This window comes from Athene cunicularia (assembly GCF_003259725.1).
Source record: "Athene cunicularia isolate RWA chromosome 4 unlocalized genomic scaffold, athCun1 chr4_part3, whole genome shotgun sequence".
Lineage (NCBI taxonomy): Eukaryota > Metazoa > Chordata > Aves > Strigiformes > Strigidae > Athene > Athene cunicularia.
In genome coordinates, this window is record NW_020799100.1 from 14,396,450 (window position 1) to 14,420,099 (window position 23,650).

The 23,650-nt window shown below is 49.0% G+C and overlaps 1 protein-coding gene across 5 annotated transcripts; it reads right to left on the minus strand.

The window, feature by feature from the left end:
• Window positions 1-2,647: 2,647 nt before the first annotated feature.
• On the minus strand, window positions 2,648-15,570 carry FRMD7 (FERM domain containing 7). Of its 5 annotated transcripts, none has more exons than XM_026848873.1 (12): window positions 15,423-15,570; window positions 10,645-10,749; window positions 10,241-10,283; window positions 8,839-8,872; window positions 8,031-8,128; window positions 7,789-7,903; window positions 7,450-7,597; window positions 6,191-6,286; window positions 5,764-5,927; window positions 5,465-5,533; window positions 5,294-5,369; window positions 2,648-5,099 (listed from the first exon to the last, which is right to left on the minus strand). In XM_026848873.1, the coding sequence occupies exons 1-12, from the start codon at window positions 15,477-15,479 to the stop codon at window positions 4,077-4,079; spliced, it is 2,028 nt and encodes a 675-aa protein (XP_026704674.1). In that variant the 5' UTR covers window positions 15,480-15,570; the 3' UTR covers window positions 2,648-4,076. The 5 variants fall into 5 exon arrangements, with proteins under 5 accessions (XP_026704674.1, XP_026704673.1, XP_026704677.1 ...); XM_026848872.1 differs by having other exon boundaries at window positions 8,839-8,917; XM_026848876.1 differs by lacking the exons at window positions 8,839-8,872; window positions 15,423-15,570 and having other exon boundaries at window positions 10,645-10,698.
• Window positions 15,571-23,650: the final 8,080 nt, after the last annotated feature.

Consider the following 23,650-nt stretch of genomic DNA (forward strand, 5'->3'; position numbering starts at 1 on the left):
ACTGTGGAGTGAAGGTACAAAAAGGCCTGTGCCACAGTTACCTCGGCTTTCACTTCAGCAGTCTCAACCCAAATCTCATTTTAAAGAGCTCTATACAAATTTCTCAGAATTAAAAACCTGTTTTTACTTCCATGTCACTTCCCTAAAGGTGTTCTTTTTATGTGGGAGACCAGGGAAGAGGTGATGGGAATTCCTCCTGAATTTTTTTAACTGGTGGCTCTGCCGTGTTGACACAGGGTCTTTAATCTATGCAACTCTATAAATGATTCTGGGTAGGTGGGCTTAGTAGATTAGTTGAGGAATTGGAACCTGTCTTGTTTGTGATCTGACTGTGACAAGTTGCTGAATTATGGTGCCTCTTCTTTCCCTGCTAAATGGGTGGGATCTATACCTACCTCATAGGACAGTGTGGGGGGAAAACTCATCCACGTGTGTATAATACAGCCTTGTTCTTTTATAGCACAGTCCATTCGAGAAGGTTTATTTTATTGTACTGCCTATGGCATTTCTGCGCCTAAAGTCTCTGTGCATCGTAAGACTTTAATAACTCATTGGAATGGATGTCTGTATTGCTGGTTTCCAGAGAACAGTTGTATTTTTCCCCACCATGTGTTAGTTATTGATGAACTGTGTAACTTAATCGGCAGTATTCTGTTGCTGGCAGATAGCTAATGGAAAGATATATCAAAATATTCATGCAGGAACCATCTTCTTGCTTGTTTGGTTTGCTAGGCTTCCCACTGCAGATTGAGAAGAATTGATATTGAAGTAGTCTTATCAAAGTAGTCTGAATCGCAGAATTAGAGAAATGTATTTGTTCTCGGGTAGATGAGTCCTTTATCAATGTAACCATTCTTAAAACCCTTGGTCTCTGACTCCTCTAGTACACTTCTGTACAGTAAGCATGTAGTATCGTAAACACCTGTTCTTGCATTCAATCGAATGTCTGTAGCTGAATAGGAAAGTACATAGGCTCTTAATGTGTTTGCACAAGGTTTAGCAATTGCTAAAGGTCTGATTTTTATCACACTGTTTTATGACTTAACACTGGAATAAAATTATTTTCCTCTTTGCAGAGTTTTAGTGGTATGTATGTCGACTTGTCTTCACATTTTTCCAATAAATGAAGTAACACCTAATCCAGAGATGAGGTAAATACACTGACACCTGTCTTAGTGTTTCTCCAACCTGAAGTTCTTTGTACACACTATACGTTTTGCTTCTTTTTATAGCCTAACATATACACTCTACCTAAAAAGTTGCTGAACGTTGTGCATCTGAATTTCAAGATTAGCTTTATCTATAAGTGATATATTTTATATGAACCCCACTTACTTCAGTCCAAATGCATTTTGCAGCTTAATGTTTTGATGCTGTAATGCTCCTCTGCCTCCTCCCCCTTTAATAATCCTTGCTTGGTGGAAGGGCTCTAAAAGTTCACCCTTTCTGGGTACTGCTGTCTGTCACTGTCAGCAGACCAAAACATTTCATGTCCTCTCTCCATCCTTGTTCTTCCCCCGTGAAACACAGTCACTTAAATAGATGTTCTTACCGTTTTGTGTGAATAGAGCTGAGCAGGGACCATGGGAAGGGCTTACTGAAGTGTTGTTTCAATTGTTCTTTGACACTTTCCCACTTACTGGGATTGTTCCTCTATTTTAGTCGGTCCCAAGAAAGCTAGTTTATGCAATGAATTTAGGTTGGAGATGTTAATTTCTGTCACAAGCTGCTTTGTTCCTCTGCTATTGTTGACCATCATGTAGGATGTGCTAAGGCACAGTGCACATACCGTGTCCCACTGCTCTCTAGTCAATAGAAAAATCCAAAAATAGTTCCCAAGTCCTTGTTTCTCCTTCCCGACGCTGTTTTCCCAGCAGAGTACTGGATGCCAGAGCTGGCAGCTGCTGGAGATGTGGGCAGTGTGGCTGTACGTTGATCCCTCCCCCCCGCCATGGGACATGCTCGAGGTAAAGCTCACCCAGCCTTTACCTGTGTCTCCACCTGCTTTCAGGAGCTAACAGTGATTGTAGATTTTTGCCTCTGTGCTTAAGGTGTAACCCTTTAAGGAGCATTCTCCGAGGGCTCTGTGTGCAGTCTGTCTTTGAAACTGCTGCTTTTTCCCCCCTCTTACCAGTCATGCATATAGACTGCCATACTTACATGCTGTGAGGGGTGGTTCTCGCTCTTTCCAAGGTGCAGAGCTTTGGGAAAGAGAAGAAACAACTCTCTATAACCAGAAAGATTATCCCTTTTTTAATAAAATGTTTGCCAGAGCAGCATATGGGGTCCTGTAGTTCACAGCTTATTCAGCACAGGGTAACCAAGAGCAAAAGCAAACCCTTACAGTGTGCTCGCTTGTTGATCAAATGCATATCTTTGGGCAAGCTACCAAGAATGTGGTTGTTTCCAGCAGCATGCAGGGATATGGTGCTTAGGGATATGGTTTAGTGGTGGACTTGGCAGTGCTAGGTTGGCAGTAGGACTCCATTGATCTTAAAGGTCTTTTTCAACCTAAATGATTTCATCTCAGTGAATCTCCCCAGTAGCTGAGGCAGTGGAGGCACAGAGGGAGCCAGACAGGCAGCTGTGGGGTGCAGATTTCATAGGGCAGAAGGAGAAACCAAGATTCTGGTGTGAACAACTGATTTTTATTGTCCAGCTTCTAAAACAAAGGACAGCGATGTGCAGAGTGAGCAGTACCCATAAGCCCAATTCTTTTTACATTTTAACCTATTTTCTGTCTTTGTTCCGGCTTCTGTATTTCTGAAATCCATTCTAGCAGGTTGCAGTGGTTTCTCAGCTGTGGATTTACTGGGCTGTCTTACAGTCACATCTTGCAGATACTTACAAGGTTGTTCTTAAAGTAATGAGATCCTCCCCTAAAATCTTACAGAGGTGTCATCATTCCCCGAGTTTCTGGGTAGATTTCATGTAGGTTTAGGGTAGAAATAAGTTTTTGTAACAAAAATACTTCCAACAATACCTTTTCAAGGGAGCAATGGGTAAGTCAGGAATTCCTTCCTGCTGCCCCATGGATGATGAGCATCTCCTGCTCTTTCTTTATAGCTAGAAACAGCCCTGGTAAAAATAACGTTACACTCATGTAGCAATCAGGAAAGTTTCAAAGCTCCATGGTTAGACCAGACTTCTAATGCCAAGGGTGAACACCAGCTGCATCTTTCTTTCCTACCCTCTCCCGAGATCTTTTTTCCCCTATGCCGCCTGAGGCCTGATTTCAGGGAGCAAAGGACCCCCTTACATACTTTGCTCCTCCAGATTTAACCAGGGTACTGAGGTACCAGGGCTGTGGAGGTGCTGTCAGAAGCTATACAATATCACTCATTAACCCACTTCCCAAAGCTCACTCTGGGATGCTGCTAAATGATTTACAAGCACCGTGGAGATGTTGCTTAGGGAAGGATGTTGCTTTAATCTGGCCAGGGAGAAGATAGAGCAGTTTGCTTCTTCTGTGGCTCCAAGCATCTCAAGGAACACCCCACACATGCAACCTTGTCCTTGAGGGCCAGGCACTCCCTGCAGTGTGGGAGGGAGGAGGAGCAGGATGGAGGAGTCAGGTTCCATGCTGGGCCATTGTGGCTGTGTCCATGGGGCTCAGCTCCGGGACCAGCCTCCCCTGGCCATTTGCTCCTCTCCAAATGGGCCTCCTTCCCACCAGTGTACTTCCCTGCAGCTTTGAAAAAAATCAGATGTTTTTTCTTTTCCTTCCTCCTCCCGATGAAGACCAGCAGCTGAGCTCCAAGCATGACCAGCAGCCACCAGCTTGGGCAGGACACAGAGTCTCTGCAGGGCTTTAGGAGCACCCTGGCCCCTCTGGCTGGAGCAGGACCCCCCCGTGTCATGGCAGAGATGCACCAGCTTCCAAATGTGGTGCAGGGCATGAGTACCTCTGAACGCTGCCTTGTCCATTAGCACATCCTCTATAGCTAAGAGCACGCACAACACAAGCCCATCAACATTTCGCGAGCAGTAAGCAGCCCTGCAAGCAAGAGCATCGCCCTTCTGCAGCCCCAGGTCAGTACTGGCCAGCTCTGCTCCCTCCAGCAAGTGTCAGGCACCTAGGTGAAATACCTGGAGGCCCCCCTAGAAGTCCTCTCTTCAGCAGCGCCAGTGGCAAAAGACACCTCCTCATCCTCTTCATCCAGCTGGAGGCTGCCAGAGGACAGCCGCACCCGGGCCATGGGCGAGCGCAGCATGCGGCCGTACAGGGAGCAGGAGTCGGTGCCCAGGAGGTCAGAGTCGGAGTCGCTGGACTCGGTGCTGCTGCCCACATAGCGCTCGGCGGAGCACCGTGGCCCTGACGTCAGCCCGTGCAGGGCCGGCATGTGCCGAAAGACGCCCACTTTGTGGCTGCTCAGCGCGGGACGTGGCCCCAGGGGCCTGAACTCAGAGCCGTAGGGGAAGCGGATGGTTTTCATGTCCGACTGGCTCCAAGACCTCTTGGGAGGCTGCTCCTGAAGGCCATAATCGAAGGAGCGAGCCAGCAACCTGCTCTCTCCTGCTGGGGCCACACTCGCGCCTGTTGCCATGCACGGAGCCTCGTGATTAAACTCCCCGGCCCGGGTCCCGCTTGGGCTCCGCCTGAGGGGTTTTGCAGCTGCAGGACTGCATCCACTGGCTGTGTTCTCACCAGCTGCCAGTGCATGACACGGGGGCTTGTCCAGGTAGAAGAGGACCTGCGGGACCGGGGTGCCCAGGGATGGGGGACACGGCACGTCCGTGTACACCAGCGGCCGGGCGCTCACCTCCCGCATGTTGCCCACCGAGTTGCTTTTACTGTTCCCAGCGAACTGGTGGTGGGGCCGAAAGGAGGTCAAGGGGTTCCTGGTGCTGAAGAGGTCAGTGGGCTCCCATGCTCGCTCCAGCTCCAGCTCAGCGTAGAGCAGGGGGAAGGCAGATGAGCTTTTGGAGTGGGGCAGGAAGGAGGGGAACGCTTCGGGCTTGGAGCGCTCCAGCTCAGCAGCAAACGTCACGTCCACGGCAGAGCTCCGGCGCTGGCTGTCCAGCGTGGGCTCGGAGGCGTGCACCCCGTTGGCATGGTAGGAGCCCCGGCTGCCATAGGCCAGCCGCAGCTCCTCCACCTGAGCAGAAGCAGAGGGTGGGTGAGTGCCCAGACCCCCTGCCCAGGCAGGGGGGCAAATCAGGGCCAGCAGTGAGCCCACAGAGCCGAGGGTCTGGCTTGGCCTCCAGCTGAGCTCTGCCAGCTGGGGGCACAATGCCAAAGACCCACCCCCCAGCCCTGGCGCTACCTCTCACTGGTGCCAAAGGAAAATACCTGCTTGGAGACGTCTGTCAGGAGGTCTGGGGAGGAGCGGCACTGCCTCTCATCATAGCGGGATGTGTAGTGCTTCCTGCAGGGACATGAGCATGGGTGGGTATGTATGCAGTAGGGTGTGTGTGCCCCCTCCTCCTGCCGGTGCACCATCCCTCTCCATGCCCCCGGTACCTCTCAAAGGGCAGGCTTTTCATCTTTGCCTTCCTCCCATGCTCCAGCAGCTGCCTCTGCGTCCTCCCACTGCAGCAAGGAGGGAGAGGTGTGAGCAGCACCATCAGCCCCAGTCCTGGGCATCCCCACATCCCAGGGTTGGTGAGGGGATGTGACGGGACCAAGGCAGTGGTCTCTCCAAGAAAATCAGCAGCCGGGCATCATCTTGCATCCAGCCAGGTCCGACATAAAAGGAGGGCTCTGAGCTATACCCACACCTTTCCAGGCCTCATGTTCAGTTTTTTTCCCCTGGACTTTACCTGTAGCGGAAACTGGAGCCCTTGCTGCACAGAAGGGCTTTGGGCTTTGACTTGGGCTCTTCAGACAGCCTGAAGAAGGCATGGTACTCCACGCACGTCTTCCAGAAAGTCTTGCAGGTATCCCGGCTCGCCATGGTGAACTCCAGCGTGTCCTTGCACAGGTCCTGCACAGCCAGAGACAAACAAGCTGGGCTCAGGGGCATGGGGCCAGGCTCAGCCATTTGGCCTCCTGACCTCTCAAAGGGTCACACTGGGCTGCTGGCAGCTCTGGGGACACAAAGGTGGCACATGCTTGAGGAGGGGAAGGAGAATCACCCATGAGCAGAAAAAATGGATTTTATTCAAAAGCAGGGACTTTGTGTGGCTGATCCTCTGTCCACAGCCGCCTGATCCTGAGCCTGGCAGCTGCCTGCAGTACAGTACTTACAGAGACGTTTGCATGGAGCTTGATGAGAAAATGCTTCCTCTTGAAACTTAGTTTGCGAATTTTGGACCAGTTGAACGTGTTGATCTTTGTGTTGCCCTGCAAGGACAGACACAGCAGTTACAGCAGGAAGGGGCAAGTGAGGATTGCAGAAATATGATGGGCCAAGACCTGAGCTTGTAAGACACTACACAAGACCCTGACGTGTCTCTCACTGCTGCCAAGGTCTGGGAAGGGGTGCCAGGATTCGGTGTTTGACCATCATTGGTCTTGAAAGTGTGAATTGAGATTCAGGGCTTAACTCTGCCTACTGAAGCTATTTGTAAGACTCCAGATACCAAAACTAACCTTGCAGAGGTCAAGACAGAGAGGCCCATCTGTCCCAGCTTGAGCGTCACATGAGTTGAGGCAGAATCAGCTCCCCCAAAAGAAGACAGACCCTCCTCTCCTTTGCTGAGAAGCGTAGCAGAGCTCAACTCACTCCCATGCCTTCAGACCTAGCTTAAGCAGGCTGCAAGCAGACCTTACCCCTCATTATCATTATGCATCAATTTAGACACAGCCACACAACACTCGTGTCATGGCAGGACCATGTAAAATTGAGTTACTCCATGCTGTGGCACTGAGACCCCCTCAGCTTCCTGGGAGAACTCAGATTTTAATGGGCTCAGAGATGCTCTAATCATGCATGAGGGGTGTTTACAGCTCTGAATAAATAACTAGGTCTGGCAGCACTAATCATGAGCAGCAGACCCACAGTTAGGATTTTTTTTTTTTTTCTGCTCTGGCAAGATGTTCCCAGATTGAAATTAGCCAGTGTGGGAGGCAAGCGCTGCTTCATGCCGGCTGTGACAAGTCTGTATTTATTCTGCTGCTACGCTGTGATTACAGCGTTATGTAATTGCACAGACTTGAGGTGGCTATTTTCGCTGGAAGATTATACGGTGAACACATGTGACACAGCTGTGTAACCTGTGGTGCTTGCACGGCCGCGCTTGCCGTGGCAAGAGCCAACAGAGGCAGGGCAGGTGCAGTGGCACGCAGCCGGCACTGACTGAGGCGGTGGGGCCCAGCCCCGCAGCCATGCCCTGGAGCATCACCTCTGTGCCCCGGGATCTGCCGGGGCACGCTCCCTCTTGTAGCGTCTGGGAGGGTTTGGAGCATGCAGGGGGAAGGAGGTTCCCCCCCAACTGGAGGTGATGTCCTTGGGGAAAAGCCACCCCACCTGGGTGCTGGCAGCCCGCCCCAAGCCCCAGGCTCACCCGCAGGACCAGCACCCCCATGTGTGTCACGGCCAGGTTGATCTGGGTCCCCTCGCCGTCGCTGGCAGGGTGCGGGCGAATCCCGTACATCTCCAGCTTCCTGGCCACATCCAGCAGCTGAACATCCGACTCGGCCGGCGTCTTCCCACTTGGAGACAGAAACACATCAGGAAACAACAAGTGAGAAGGTGGCTGCTGAAATGGGCTGGAAAAATGCCCTTTTGGATGTGCACGTGCTGGCATCACACCCACCAGCCCTGCCTGCTAATGGGAACAGCCCCGTCGGCAGGCGCCACTGGGTGCTTTGGGTGGGCAGCCGTGGCGCGGAGCAGCCCTTACCCGTGTCTCCGGTGGTAGTGCATGATCTTGTTGTCCAGGTACTCCTGGTTGGGCAGGTACCTGTGGGTCGCCAGGTGCTGCTGGTCCATCTCCTGGTGGAAGTCGCCCAGCTCGGCTGCGGGTGACGTGGGGAGAGTGTGGGTTAGGCTGCGAGGTGTGACTGCAGGGGGAACCCCTGGCCACACGGCCAAAGCCCCGCTGAGCACCCTGTCCCCAGCGAAGGGGCACTCGCCCGCCCTTACACTGCAGCAGGTGGGAGACGAGCAGCGCAGCGCTCTTGTCGCTGCAGGGCAGCCGCCCCAGTGCCAGGTCCTTCTTGATCTGGAGGGTGAAGAGGTACCTGTGGAGGGGGACAGGAGGATGCCCTGGGGGGAGCCGGGGCTCAGCAGAGAGCCAGGCGCCGAGCTGAGCTGCGAGGGCTCTGCTGCAGAGGGGCTGGCTGCCCTGCGCCTCTCCCAGCCCTCACCCCGTGTTTCAGCCCAAGGGATACAGACCCACAGGGTCACGAGAGGAGTGTGCAGCCCCTGCAGCTGGGCACCACCATGACCAATATGCCTCTGCCAGGAAAATGCCCATTAATAGGTTTCAGAGTTAACATTCCTTTATGCTTTGGAGAGAATTTGCATTTCTCAGGGCTCATGTTCTGCAGAAGCACTGGCTTAGTTTTATTCTTAGTTCCTGTTGCAATGCTTTCTCTTAGAGCTAACAATGTCATTTTAAAAAATAAAGTTCTTTCAGAACACAGCTTGAGAAAGGAGCTAGACTGAGCAAAAAATCAGACTCGGTGCCCAACTGCTAAAGCATTTGGCAGTAAACAAACTGCAGGCTTTTAGGCTGGCTGGTCCTTCAAGTGGATTTTGTTTAAAAACAGAGGATCCAGGAAAGATAATCTCTTGATTTTTGTTTTGTAAAGTACAGAGTTCTTCCAATATTTAGGATAACTGCTGACAGACAGGTTTGGGTGGATGGAGTTGAGGAATTAAATGCATGTTTTGCAATTGCAAACATACAGGACTGTGCAGTAAAAAAGTAATAGAACAAGCACTGTACCTGGTCAGCTCTTCTCTCAGATGGCCGGGGTCCACTGGGAAAAATTTCACCATAAATTTGAAAAGAACCTCCTTAGGATCTTAAAACACAACATCTTCATAAGTTTTCTCTTACATGTCTATTGCGAACATTTACAACTCTCTTCACACATGCTGTCTCCTTACATAGTAAATTACTCTGTACCCTTACAAATCGGAGCCAGAAGCCCTGAATATCAGGGACTGCAGCCTGCCCCCAAAAAAACAGCCTGCTCAGTCCCTTGCTGGAAGGAAACAGGGAGCTGGACATCTAAATAATACTAAAGAGAAAATGTCCCAGCAATTCTTTAATTTACAAAGACCCCTGCCAGGATGGGCCTTTCTGTGGAGTGGTGCCACGGGTGCTTGTCTGGAGTGTGGCCATCAGCAGGGTTGTGCATTAAACTCTGCTCTCCAAGCCCTTGGGATGCAACATCTCCACAGGAGGCTGTTTGGGCAAAGCTTTTTTTGTGGGATGAGAGCGAGCAAGCAGCCAAGCCCAAGGCAAAGATCACGGAGGCAGTTCAGTAGGCACTGACTGTCCCATGGCACCATGAGATGGTTCAGGGGCTCTTGGAGGGACAGGTCAGAAGGGACATGGAAAGAGAAATTGGTGCCTGAAATAATCCCACTTCTGGTGCACCCACAGAAAGGAGGCTCTTCATCAGGTTTTCTCCTTATAGGAAAATTTGTGCAAACACTGCACTGCAGCCGCCCCATGGCAAATACTGGGGTCGTGGCCTCATGTTCTCTACCACCTCCTAGTCATCATGTATTTGGAGAAAACATCATTTGGTTCATTGTGGGAGTGAAAACAGGCACAGGCTGAAAGGAGCACTGTGCTAACATCGGTCACGGCCACGGCAGGGGATGCTGAGCCTGAATTCAGGTCAGGCTCCAGCAGCATCTCCGTGCAGCAGCATGGGGGGGCTGGGGGCTGGAGAGGAGCAGGAGATCCTGCGAGGCACATAGCTAACCCCACTTCACGCCAGGCTCGTGATGCGCAGGCGTCTGGGCTGCTAAGGGCTGCAAAGGGGAAAGGAGGGCATGCAGGGAGCCGTGCCCGCTGCTCTGCCAGCACAGCAGTGCGGGCACACGCACGCACGCAGCCGCCTCTGCTCCTCCGCCAAGCTGCCAGGTTAGTAACAGCTCAGGCCTGAAATGGTGCAGATACCAGACTTCAAAGGCAGTGGTGTATCTACAGAATTTTATATGGACTATGGGGTCTTTGCAAGCAATCCTACCCAGCCCTATGCTATGAAATGAGCTCAGGTAAATGCTGGAAACCAGAGCCCCCGTCCCCAGGCACTAACACTACACAAGTGTGTCTGCGCTAGTCTGTCACTGGTAGTGATTAAGAAGAATTTCAGTCTTGAAATACTTACTTTTAACTTGCTTTGTTATGGGTTTTAGTGGTTCCAACCAGACCTGAAATAAGGTAATGAAGCACTGAGTGAATAAACAGCATGGGGGGCAGGGGGAATAAAAGCAGCAGCAGCATGCTAGAGTGCAACACAGAAATGTTGGCCAGCTCGGCTGCTACAGCAAGACATCCCGCTGGGCAGTTGGGGGTAACGTGGACAGTTACAGACAAACCCCATGACCTTTGACAACCAGCTTGTGGCTCCCCTTGTAGCGCCCATTTTCCATGTTTTTTTGGCATCATGGCAAACCTTTCCGTTGAAATTTCCCATCTGGTGTTTCAGGGAGGTGCTAGCCAGCCCCCAGCCATGTGGGCTGTTGGTGCAAGGGTGCAGCACCGGGGCCCTGCAGCATGACCCACACTCACGTGATTCCCAGCCTGGCTGCAAAACTCCAGCCCAAAGTACTCCTTCTCTGCAAGGTTGAGGTGGCTGCAGGTGAGGTTGAACAGCCCCTTCCCACAGGATTTTTGCTAGGAAACAAACACACCACAGAAACAACAGGTCAGGCAATGCTGACAGCAGTGGTGATGGGATTTCAGGGAAATGGGGGAAAAGTTTTAGCTCCCTGCCTTCACCCTGAGAGGAGTTGTGGGGTTTTTCTGACTCCTGACTTTGAAAATCTTACTCCATAAATGCTGCGGGTTTCAGCATGTGGGACAGGTCTGCACACTGAGTGTCCCTTACCTCTGCTCTTGGAAATCAGATTCCTTCTCATCACTTCTCTCCTTTATTAAGGAAGAGGAAAGAAGGGGAAAGAAGGGGAAAGAAGGGGAAAGAAGGGGAAAGAAGGGGAAAGAAGGGGAAAGAAGGGGAAAAAGAAAGGAAAAGAAGGGGGAAAAGAAAGGAAAAGAAGGGGGAAAAGAAAGGAAAAGAAGGGGGAAAAGAAAGGAAAAGAAAGGAAAAAAGAAAGGAAAAAAGAAAGGAAAAAAGAAAGGAAAAAAGAAAGGAAAAAAGAAAGGAAAAAAGAAAGGAAAAAAGAAAGGAAAAGAAAGGAAAAGAAAGGAAAAAGGGATCTTGCTTTTGGCTCACCTTTTGCAACCATCACCGTTCAGGCAGCTCTATCCCTGGCAAACCAGCGAGTGGTCCCTGGGACAAGCATCTGCCTGACCCAGGGACAGCCATGGCAAACGTGCTTGATGAAGAGCAAACAGGCCCACACCTCAAACCTGCACAGCAAGCCCGTGTGCCCCGACAGCCGGCAGCAGGACTGCTGGGGATGAGCTACTATTATGGTTAATGGTAATTAACAGCAACAGGACTCTGCAGAGATCCTGCGCCTTGGGCCCCGGGTCATCCGTGCACTTTAGCAATATTAATTAAGTGGCACTACACGCTGATGAGGGAAGCCAGGCTGTAGCTATTCCCAGCAAACAGAAACACTTGGAGCATGTTTTGCTTGACTTGTTGCTGTGCTGTGCGACACAGCTGGGGAACAACCCGGGAGGTCCCCGACTTTGGAAAATATTCCAGAAAGCACCAGAAATGAATCTGGCAGTGACTCACCCCAGAAAAAAAAACCACCCTTCTACTCCTTTATCAGCTGGTGAAAAGCAGACCAAAAATGAACGTGGGTTAGTGCAAAAGCAAGCTGGAGCAGAGAGGCCAGATTAGACAGCTGCTAAATTACAGCATTTCGGGTGATGGAGGTGAAGGCAGGCTCCAGCTCCCTGTGGCAGCGGCTTCTCCCAACAGGGACGGGAGGGACCCCAGCTGCTGGCAGTGATGCACACTAATAACCACCTTTCATGGCTTCTCCTGGGATGAAATTGCTGGCTCCATGCTGAAAGGCTGCTGAAAAGTGATAACGTAATAACAGCGTTCGCTCCACAGCACTCCCGGTTCTCCTCAAAATTACTAGATCACAAGGGTAATTAAAACAATTATAAATGTTTATTTCCAAGCTAGAATTTTCTAGCCAGGTCAGGCAGCCAGGAAAGACAAGTATTTCTTACTGAGTTATTACCCACCACATGTCTGCTGGGAGCAACCCGCTCTCCTCCAAGCCCAGCACTGCCCAGGGCAGGCACTGCGGGAGACAAGCGGCTCTGTCCGCAGGAAAACCTGCTCGCTGGGGAGCAGAGCCTTTCCTCTCGCAGAGTGCTGCTTGCAGGTGTCCCATCCCAGGTTTGTAGGGTACCAAGGCCCCAACCCGTGCTGCCACAAGTGCAGGTAAGGATGTGCTCGGGCATCAGCCCTGCATGGCAGCAGGTGAGAGCAGTGAGTGCTGTGCTGGAGGAGCACGGCGTGTGGGGCTGGCCACCCCATGGTCGACCCTAAATGTGCCTTCGATGATGTTGTAGAGCCAGGTTAGCACTAGCAGGCAGAAGGAGGTGGAAAGGAGAGGCTGCACTTGCCCCTCTTCTCCTTACTGAAAGCAGCTGGGAGTGTGAGCAGGGTAAGAAAGCAAGAGGCACATCCAGAGGCAGACAGCAACATATGCAACACACAGGGACACACATATCCGTTCCCAAAGGACACTCTGTCAGCACTCCCAGTGGTCTAGTGGCAAAGCGTGGGCTGCTGCACACAGGTCTGTGGTTTAGGGAGGAGCAACAGCTCGTGGGATTGGATGTGATCTTTCCCCACCACCCTGGCGATGCCTCCCATGCCAGGCATGCTGGTGTCTTCTGCATGGCCGCAGCTGGCATGCAGTGCTGGGCACCAAAATTCACCAGCCCCGATGCTCCCTGTGTCCTCGCTGGACCAGCTCATGTGCAGCCAGCTCTGTACACCCCCTGCCAATGAATGAATTCCCACCTTTACTCCTCATAAGGGACACGAGACCATGGGGGACTTTGTTGTCCTTCACTCAGCCCCAGCAATTAATTTTTCTGGGCTTGTTCAGTTCGCTTTTCTTTTTCCCTTCCTACTGAAACTTTCCCTGTAGCAAATTCCACTAGCAGGGATGCCCAGACTTCATCCGCCCAGGCTGAAAAGTGGTTCATCCTTTCAGTGATGTGCTCGGAGGTCTCTGTCCAGGCTCAAGGCTGCTGTGTTTAAACCCTTTCCAGACAGAAGAGTGACTTTACTGGTGAGAGCACATGCCAGGTCACAGCTCTGGGTATCCAGGGGTGGAAGGAAGAAGGGAGGTGGCTTTGCAGTATCTCCTCCCAGTGCAAGAGACCCATGAAAGGCTGACCTGTGACTGTCCCTGGGGCAGGGGATCCTGGTGCCTTCCCACTGCAAGGCGCAGGGCTCGCTGGCACGGCTGGCGGCATCCCAGCAAGGTCCTGTCTGTGACATGGCTCAACCCCGGGGTGTTCAGCAGGGAGGGCACAACAGGGGACAGTTGGAGATGTGCCAGGCCCCCACCTTCTGCTGCCCTGGGAGCTCAGACCTGGCTTGTCAGTGCCATCCCAGGAACCACCTCCAGCGCCCAGCCAAAGGAAATCCTGGGAGCTCCGTGGCCGCAGGGATGCTGACAGGTCCCAGCTGTTGGTGAGGATGCCGGTGGAAGCAGAAGCCTTTCTAGGCCAGCACCCAGCACTGGGAGAGGAATTCATTCCTGTGCAAAGCCAGGCGGGAAATGAGACCTCGCTGCACATGCTGGCAGCTGTGATACCCATGTGAGGCAGGTATAGATGCATACGCCGAGCGCAAGGCAGAGGGGGAGTCAGGCCCACTGTGTTTTCTGTCTTTTGTCCTTTTCCCTCCCATTGCACTGAAGTGCCACACATTCAAAAGAGCTTTCCAAAGTCAGGAGGGGTTTAAGAAGAATTGCTTGAAATAGCTACTCAAAAATTAGCCCAAAGCAATCCTTTTATAATGGAGAAGTCACTAATTCAACTATTCATTTATTGTACCCATACAGCATCAAATGCATGAAATGCCTGAAAGGGGTTTCCAGTGCAGTTCCATGCTAAAAAAGGAAATGACCAGGAATTCCTCTAATGGAAGCTGTTTGCTGCAATAACATGTCATGCAGAGCTGTAGTGCTGTAAGTGTTTTAGGCAAATAAGAAAGCAGAGATGGAAAAAAAATGCAGCAATATTGTACCAACAGCATCTTTCAAATTGCCTCTTACTACGTCCTGTTCTTATCAATACGGAAAAAAAGCATTTTTCAATGACTAGTCTCATTTTAAAGCTGACTCTAGGTCTAGGATCCATTAATTAAACTAAATCAAACAAATTCCATGCTGTACCAAGTGATGGAATTGCTTTACGGTCCTCTTCTGTGCAAAACTGCTATCACAAAGAAACCGAGCAGTGTGTCTGGGACTGAGCGGTTCTCAGGGTATGCTATAAAACCAGAGGGCAAAACTGCCTGAGTAACATAGCAGAACTTGAAAGAAAGCTATTTATATGAGTGCTAAAACAGATCTACTTGAATTATCTAATTTATTTAGCTACTGTGATTACCAAATCCTAACCAACAGTAAACGCTCAATCACACTTGTAAAAAAGTCTGTTTCTAACATGTGGTGAAGATACAATTTAAATCTAGCTTCAGTTATCTATATACATATATATATATATATATATATATATACACCTAACACCATAAACATTAATACTTAGCATTTAAAATCTATTTCAGCAGTCAATATTCAGAACTAGCATTTATTACATGTCAGTTATTATTGATGGTGTGTTGTGGGACACTGTGATGTAGAAAATAAGATATAGTGAGTTTTTTCCTCAGTTATTCTCAAACCCACACACTTTTTTTCAGGTGAATGCCCAGGAAGAGATGCATGCAGATGTTTCTCACCAGGTGTAATTTAGTTAAATATTCTATGTTTATTTTGTTCCCCGATTTTCTTTCCTTGTTAAATGCTTATACCGGCAGCCAGACAGATGAGAAAAGAACTCGATGTTTATCAAGAACATCAATTCATACTAGCTGATTTCCAAAAGACGACACCATATATGCAAAAGCCATTCCTCCTTCTTTAGAAATAATGCCAATAAGAGGGAAGAGCAGGAATGTGTTGATGCTGAAAGACACTTAGCAATCAGTGCTATAACCTCTTGCTTTGGATTAGAGGTTTTTTGCTTTGGTTTTTTTTTGTTTGGTTGGTTTTTTTTTTTGTTTTTAATCTGAAAAACCAGAAGCTATCAGAGACCATGCAATCCTTGAGAACAGCAATGACTTCAATAATTACCACAAAAACACCAGTAAAAATATGATACCCACTTACATCGACTACAAAGATCTTCTGGGAGTCATCCAGAAACTGGACTTTCAGGTGCAGCATCCTTGAGCATGTGGCTGAGCGTGCGGCAGGCGCGGGAGTCCTAACGATATGAGCGGTGTGCTGGGAAGGGAGCCCTGTCTCCTCTTGCACACATAATTTCCCTCTCAGCTGGATGGAGAAGGCTGCAGTCACAGATGTGGAGTGGAGGCTGGAGCAAAGGAACTGAATGACTAAAACCAAGGGTTTTTTAAAAAAATATTGATACCTCCCCTGGTTTAAATATCACCATTGCATTAAAGGAGATTTCATCCCTGTGGATTATGGGTCTATTAAGAGGGGAAAGGCTGTGCAGCAGCTCTGCAAGAGTGGCACTAATAAGGCTGAGGTAGACGCAGATCTTTTACAGCTGGTGGTGAGAAATGTGAGGGCAAAGTGAGCCCATGCTTTGTACAGCTGGGTCAGGGAAGAAGATGATCTGAGTGGCTGCCCTGCCAAAGTCGGGAGGCAGTGAGCATCGCCTTTTCTCTGGTCTGGTTAAGGTGCACTAAAAGATCTGCTGGCTGGCAGCTGTGCTTGCTCCACGAGGTGGGCAGATAAGGTCCCGAGCAGATGTGTGTGGGCTGGGCAGATGGGCTGAGGTACATCGCTGGAGACTGGAGAATATTTCCAACTGAACTTGAAACCAAGTAGAAGTCTTTCCCAGGGAGGCAGAGGAGGACCTGCTGCTAATTCCTGGCTGGTACCCTGGTTTGGCAGTTCAGTGAATCTCACAAGCCTTTCAGACAACCTGGTTCCTGTTTGACACCTGAAAAGCCCGTGACCCCACACATTAGCTCATCCCCTGAGTGCCAGAGCCAGCTGCGCGCCCTTGAAGCCCCCCGGGGCTCAGCCCAGGCTGCGGGGTGCAGCCTCCCCACGGGGTGGTGGGTGCTTGGGGCTTGCACTTGCGCTGCTTCTCTGCCTCAGCTCTGGGGCCATGATGAGGCGCCTGACGGCTCAGACTGCTCTTGTCCAGCAGACCTTCCCCTCACTGAGTAGCTGGATGAAGGCAGCGTTTGGACAGGATGCCCTGTTTGCAGAAATACGTGCACTGAGTAGGGCCAGGCAGGCGCTGGACTGTCATAGGGGATTATTGCTGCTACTGCAGCATGTTGGAGTGAGTACTGCTTCAGAGCTGCTTGCTCAGCCAGCTCATCCCTTGAGTTTTTAGTTCTCTGGACCCTACTACCACCACCCTGCATTGCACCAACTCTCCCAGGAAGGACATCAGTCCACCAAGTGCATCCGATCCTGTATGAGGCTGGATGATACTGCCTTGAATCAGGGTCTTCTTCAGACTCTCAAACACCCCAGTGTTTGCCAGGATGGACAGAGCAGACCAAGAAACAAGGAGTCTCCTTCCTCCCAAACCCTGTTGCCCCTTTTCCAAGCAAAATTTTCACACTTGCCTTTAGTGTTTGTCCATTTGTTCCCCTGCTGACCTCAGAAGCAGTAGCATGCAGGACATCTGAGAGAGAGCTGAGTCACTGTGGTTACGCTCCACGCAGCCTCCTGAAATGGTGAGCCACCAGCAGCGGGCAGAGAGCGAGCGAGTTCAGCCACCATCCTCCAAAAGGGCTCACTTTAGGCCCTGGGGATGGGCAGGGAGATGCCCCAAACCTCCCCAGTCCCTCCCCAAGTTACTCCTGAGAGGAGCAGGCTCTGAGAGAGCAAACTCTGGCAGAGAAGGGATGTAACATGCTCCCCTTGCATCACTGCAGCTGCAGGCCTACATGCTGCTGTACCATGAGCTTTGTCATGCTTATCTTCAAAGTCAGTTTAGAGGAAAGGAAAAGCAGGCAGCTAGAGAAAGTGATGGAAGAGAGACGCTTCAGGGGATTTTAAATACCACAGTCCAAAAGGCAAGAAACTGCACCCGGCTCCTTGCTGAGGAGGAGCACTCACCCTGTTTGCCACATTTGCTATTGGCAGCTGCTGGAGACAGGGACTCACCTAGGGGGACTTTGGTCTGTGGTGGCCTTTCATATATTTACATTAGACCTCTTCCTCAGCTGGAGCTGCTGGGAGAACACCCACACTCACTTCTCACCCAGCCATAACCCTCCCAACCTCAGGGCCAGCGAGTAACACAGCTCCTTGCCTGCCATCACTGGGAGCAGGCTCAGGCACAGCCAAAGTCCTTCTGAACAGCACTAGGCACACGGGAGGAGTATCGTCAGCTGCTTAATAAGTCCAAGGCATGGCACCAGTACTGCAAAAACAGGGAAATTTCTTTCCAGGTTAGGGTACCTACAACATTCCCGCTGCTACATCAAAAGGAATGGTTTCACTCTCAGCTGAGGTCCTGACTTACATACCAGTTGCTTTAAATGTTTTATAAAATAGGCCCTCCAAAAAGTATTTTCAGAAAAAAAACAAAGCCTGAAAGAATTGAGTTTGTTAAAGGGATGAAAGAGGCAACAACAGCAGTCTCCTGATACAGGAGGATGGATTGGCTGTGTTCCTAAGCTATGGGGAAAACAAAGAAATTGCTGGAAATTTCAAGGAAGATTGAGTTAGGTCCTAAGAAAGACCCTTAAACTGTGAGGCAGGAGAAATACTGGAGCAGGCTGGAAAAGCCAGGGATGACTCAGACACGTCTGATAGGAACAGTCCGGGCACACTTGGTCCTGACTTTAACCTTTAACAATGGCTATCATTTTTCCTTGACTTAACAAGTCACATTTATATCTTGAGCATATCTCAACAGTTATAGTTGACTCGCCATGTCCTGTCCTAAAAACTTCTGCCCCAGAACTGTTCTATTTACTGAATATAATAAAAATGGTACATTTGCATTTCCACCAAATTTTGCTTGCCAAACATCAGCTAAATAGTCTGACATCACCGTGCTGAAACTTATTACTCATAAGAACTTGCAGGGAAAATGGAAATTATTGTATTTTTTTTTATTTTGTGTTCAGGTGGGTTTTGCACATTAGCTTCCAGCTGCAGGGCAAGGCTTCTCTGATCGGTGTTTTGTTTTGATACCAGAAGGTGACATTGTGCAGCAGCACTTCCCTCTCCAGCCTGCCCCAATCCTACCCCAAACCATCCTACCATGGTGCCTCCTCATCTCGCTAACATTCCCACCGAGAGCTGTACTTCTGGCAACGCAACATCACAAGTCTAATTCACTGAAAGCAGCTCCACAGACACCACCCTGGTGTTCATCAGCATTAATAACTTGTCTGCAAAACGATGAGACTGACAGGAGGGGAGAGCTTCTGTGTGTGAGCACTGACAGGAGGAGCGAAAGTGAACACCCCTAGTGTTAGACTGGAAGTTAAGGCAAGTTTAAAGACAAATTGCATCGTCTGACAGTTTCACACCGGGTGGCTCCAGTGCAGGTGATGACACAATTACACGCTGGCTGTACAATCATTTGCATCGGTGTTCAGGTGGCTGGTGAGGATTACAAGATGAACAGGTACAGGGGTTTGGGCAGCAGTTCGGTTCTGTGCAGGCAGCTCTCCGGCAGGCAGGCATCCCTGCAAAGCCAGCAGACCCGAGCTCAGTGCAACTTGTGGGCACGGGTATGGGAGCCGAGCGTGGCCCTGGCGTGGCGAGAAGCACGGTGCCATTTCAGCTGCTGGACCCAGTTGCAATAATAATAAAAGAAATAGTTTTAGCTGAGTATAAGCACTAAGCCAAATTAAGAGTCAATCACCTGACTTGCCCTGATTTTTTTTTTTTTCTTTTTAGTAACAGTTTCTGTTGCTCAAGGAAACAGAGGCATATCAAACCTTATTCTTGTGACTATATTTTTATTTCAGCTTCAGCAGCTGAGGTAAATGGGTAAATATTACCTACATGTAATAACAGAGTAGGAAATTATAAATAACCTCAATTATGCACAAAAGACTCCAAATATGATTGCAATTCCTGACACCCAATAGACAAATTAAGTGCAAAACTTCCTTTGAAGTCCTATGTAAGATATACTCACACCACGCTATCAAAGTCCTGAAATGTAATTTTTTTTTGTTTGTTTGTTTTTTGGGTTTTTTTTGTTTTGTTTTGTTTCTGTTTCTCTTCTGTTTTCAACCTGTGAAGAACCGTGTTTGATTTCCAGGGACGGAGCACAGCCCCACTGAGGACTATCGCTAGGACGAAACAGATCTTTGCTTCCAAGCTCCCTCCCGTGGTGGTTGTGCCCAACGACAAATACAGGAGAGAAGTTTGTGGGGATGAGCTATTCAGTACAGCAATAACATGATCTAGTGTGCACCGAGGTATGCTGTTGGCTCTCCTTCCTCTTTCACATTTTATATGCTATGTAAAAACTATTACCAAGCACTGAAGAAGGCAGTTTGCTGTAAACAAATGCAGATGATAGCACAAGCTATACAAGAAACTAAATAATAGCCTGACTCTGGTATTATCCAGAACACATTATCTCATTTTTAATATGCCAGTTGCACTCTGTTGTTGGCACAGCTATATAAAAAGCACTCTGCGATGTTTAATTCAAACTTATCACTTTGAAGATACAAGGAAGCAATTTGTAAAGAAAAATAAAGCCTCATGAATATATCGAGTCAAAGGAGCGCTGATGCCTCCGAAGACTCGGGCATCTCTCAGCATTCTGTCATTCTAGCTAGGGAGATGCACCTCACTACATCTACACAGTAGTACAAAGCACAGGACTTGCCTATACTGTCCTTTATTTGTTTCAAGTATGAACAGTTCCTGGTCCACTTGCACATCCCCACATCGACAAGCTAAAAGTATTTTAAGTTTACCTGTACTCCAGCAAGTCCTGCGACAAGGTCTTCAGACGCCCAGGCTCTCTGTCCTCCCCAGCGCTGTCAGGAAGTCAAACCAATCAATCCCCTCCCTACGGCTCGCCATGAGTCACGTGCAGATCTGTCCTAGGTTGTGCCCCAAGGGAAAAATCTTAGACCCCACGTACCACACCGCAGAAATCTGAACGACAGGCGGGCAGTGTCTGCTCGTCTGCTGACACAGCTCTGGCAACGGAGAGTTACAAGACCAAGAGCAGCAGCAACTTTTCAGAAGGGAATTAAAGGCCAGGATGGTGAAAACTTTTGCTGACCATCACCAGGAAGGTTCCTACAGCCAAGGGCTTCATCTGAGGAAGCTGACAAATTGAGTCTACAATGCTGGGTGAAGAGACAAAATTCTAGTGGAAATGATGGAGTTCTAAGGAACTATATTTCTTGTTTACATGATAGATGCCGTTTCCCTCTCGGCTCAAGACAACTAGCTCAGGTTGAGTAAGCTTCGATTACGTCTAGGCAAAGAAATGCACGTGTTCTCCAGGTACCTTCAGGCCAATGGATCAGACCCATCTCACCATATGGATCTCAATCCTGAGTTTTCTTAACATGTTTCCCTCCCAAGCAGCCTCTCTCCGCCATCTCCCTTTTCCTTTTATTCTTCCTCAAAAGACCCTTATCTTCAGTCCTACCAAGGCCTGCCAAATTCCAGCTCAAAGCAGAGCTAAAGCTGTGTCAAAGCTGTTCTTCGCAGCAGGCACTGGAGGACAACAGAGCAGCATCCATGTGAAGCTGGAAGCTTGGTACTTTTGAAGGGATGAAAGGGAATTCCTGTCTTGTGGTTCCTCTTCCAGGGCCTTCTGGCAGATGATGGTAGCTACGAGACATGTTTCAAAGAACAGGAAACATCCCTACATCACAATTGTCCCAAGGCTTCAGGGATACATTCATAAAACCTTTCTAAACTATTAATTTGGGCCCCAGGATGAAACAATTTGGACGGCCTGAGATACTGTGCTGACAACTAATAGAGAAACAGCTTAGATGATAGCTAAACGGAAAGGAACACAGCTGGACTCCAAAGCACCTCTAACCACAGTCTGACAATGGACAGGCCCTGAAGCTGAAATTTTAATTCTAACCTATTAAAAAATACATCTTCATTACTGAGATTAGACATAGGGCAAGTCTGTGCTAATTCCTGGAACAAAGAATGGAAACCAATGCTGGGACCAGTAACGTGACTGTGGTGGCAGAGATGTGGGGCTGCAGGGACTTCAGGAGATCAGACACAACTGTCCAATGTACGGAGGCAGGAACTGAACATGCCACACACATGCCTTCCTCCAGCAGTGGTTATCCAATGTCATCTTTGAAAATTCTCCACCACCTTCACATAACTGCAGTTTGCTGCAGCACTACAGCAGTGTTCTGTAAGCAGCTTTCTCTCTTTTCTAACATAAATCAGCTTTGCTGAAAATTCATTTATTTCTTCTTGTTTTCCCATAGCAGCCATGCTGTTGCTGATTACACCATCATTAATTTGCTTTTAAGAAAAAGGGTCTAAGGTCTATTACAGCAGCAAGATGAATCCCAGCTGATGATTAATCATCTTATCTGTCGGTTCCCCAAAAAAGACAAGTAGCCCTTAAGGAATGTCACAAACTGCAAACGTATTTTCTCTTTTCTGGGCTGACCAGATAATTTAAATCTAATGTCAAGGCAGATCTTCTAAGGACATAAAACTGGATGAACTAGTCAGCCTAGAGGCAGGAAAAAAGAAAAAAAATTAACTCGAAGAGCCAGAAATTTCCCAGAAAGCTGAGTGTCTATTTGGTCTACTGAGTTGCAGTCATTTATCAATTATACATTTTAATAGAAGAATAAGAAGTCTTGTCTGAATCAGTTACATTATAGTATCACAAATGTGTGAAAGACACTAATGCTTTTCATAAATCTGAGAAATTCTTAACTTTGTTTTTTTTAGGTTCAAGCCCACTTATTTACATGCAAGAAGTCCAGTTTCAAAACTATTCTGCAATGCTAGTGCATCTGATTCCAGGTAAGTCCAAGCACCTCCCCATCTTTCACACAGCTTTCTAGATTATACACCCAGGAGGGAAGGGTTACAATTACCATTTTTCTTCCTAGGCAAGAAAAATTGAGGTCACCCAGTAACCAGCTGTCCTGGCTTCAACTGGGATAGAGTTAATTTTCTTCCTAGTAGCTGGTGTAGTGTTGTGTTTTGGATTTAGGATGAAAAAAATGTTGGTAACACACTGATGTTGTAGTTGTTACTAAGTACTGTTTACACAGAGTCAAGGACTTCACAGCTTTTCACCCCACCCCACCAGCGAGGAGGCTGGGGGTGCACAAGCAGCTGGCAGGGGACATGGCTGGGACAGCTGACCCCAACTGGCCAAAGGAATCTCCCAGACCGTGTGGTGTCACGCTCAGTGTATAAAATAGGGGGAAATCTGGCTGGGGGCCGCTGCTCAGGAACTGGCTGGGCATCAATCAGCAGGTGGTGAGCAATCGCATTGTGCATCACTTGTTTTGTATATTCTAATTCTATTATTAATATTAATATTTGCCCGCCCTTTTCTGTCCTATTAAAATGTCTTTATCTCAACCCACAAATTTTACTTCCCCCCCCAGTTCTCTCCCCCATCCCACTGGGAGGAAGCAGGGGAGTGGTGTTTAGCTGCCTGCTGGGTTAAACCACGACACTCCCAGCGTCTTAGAGTCTCAAATCCCACACAAGCCCAATCACTGGAAATACGATGTGGAGGAAGTCAGTCACTGTTAGAAAGCTGTCCCAGCACACTCAGAGGGAACCAGCAGAACACCAAGGAGCATGGACACAAACCAAACAGCAAAGCCTGCCTATGAGTATTTTGCAGGTTCCTGCAACATGAGAGACTCTTGCCTATCAATTATTGCTCCAGATTTTTTGGAGGGACTTGAAGAAAGCCTCAGCTTTGAAAGAGCACTAGAGGCAAATAGGTTGATTCCCTAATAAATACAGTTTCTATAGAAGCCAACAAATTTATCCCTTACAATCTTGTAATCGAACTGTATTATCTCTGCCAACCAAGATAACACAAGCTCAATGCTGCCCTCAACAGAACCAACAAACTACTACAGGTAGGATATGACCTTTGAATTGAACACTGTTGCTGATTTACAGCTGAAAGTCCGCCTTCCCTGCTCCTCGCAGCTGCATTGACCAGGCAGAGATAAAAGAGGCTACTTAAAAACGACCAAAAGGCACATTATTTCACTTTCACAGAGTGCAGAGCACAGGGCCACCTCACCTCTTGGCAGAGCTCGCCCGCAGCTACCGTAGCTCTACGTAGGCATTTCCGCCAGCTGCCGTAAGCCCGCGGTGACTCACCAAACCGAAGCGCTTACCAGCCAACCAAGCTACCAGGACTGCTGACTTCTCAG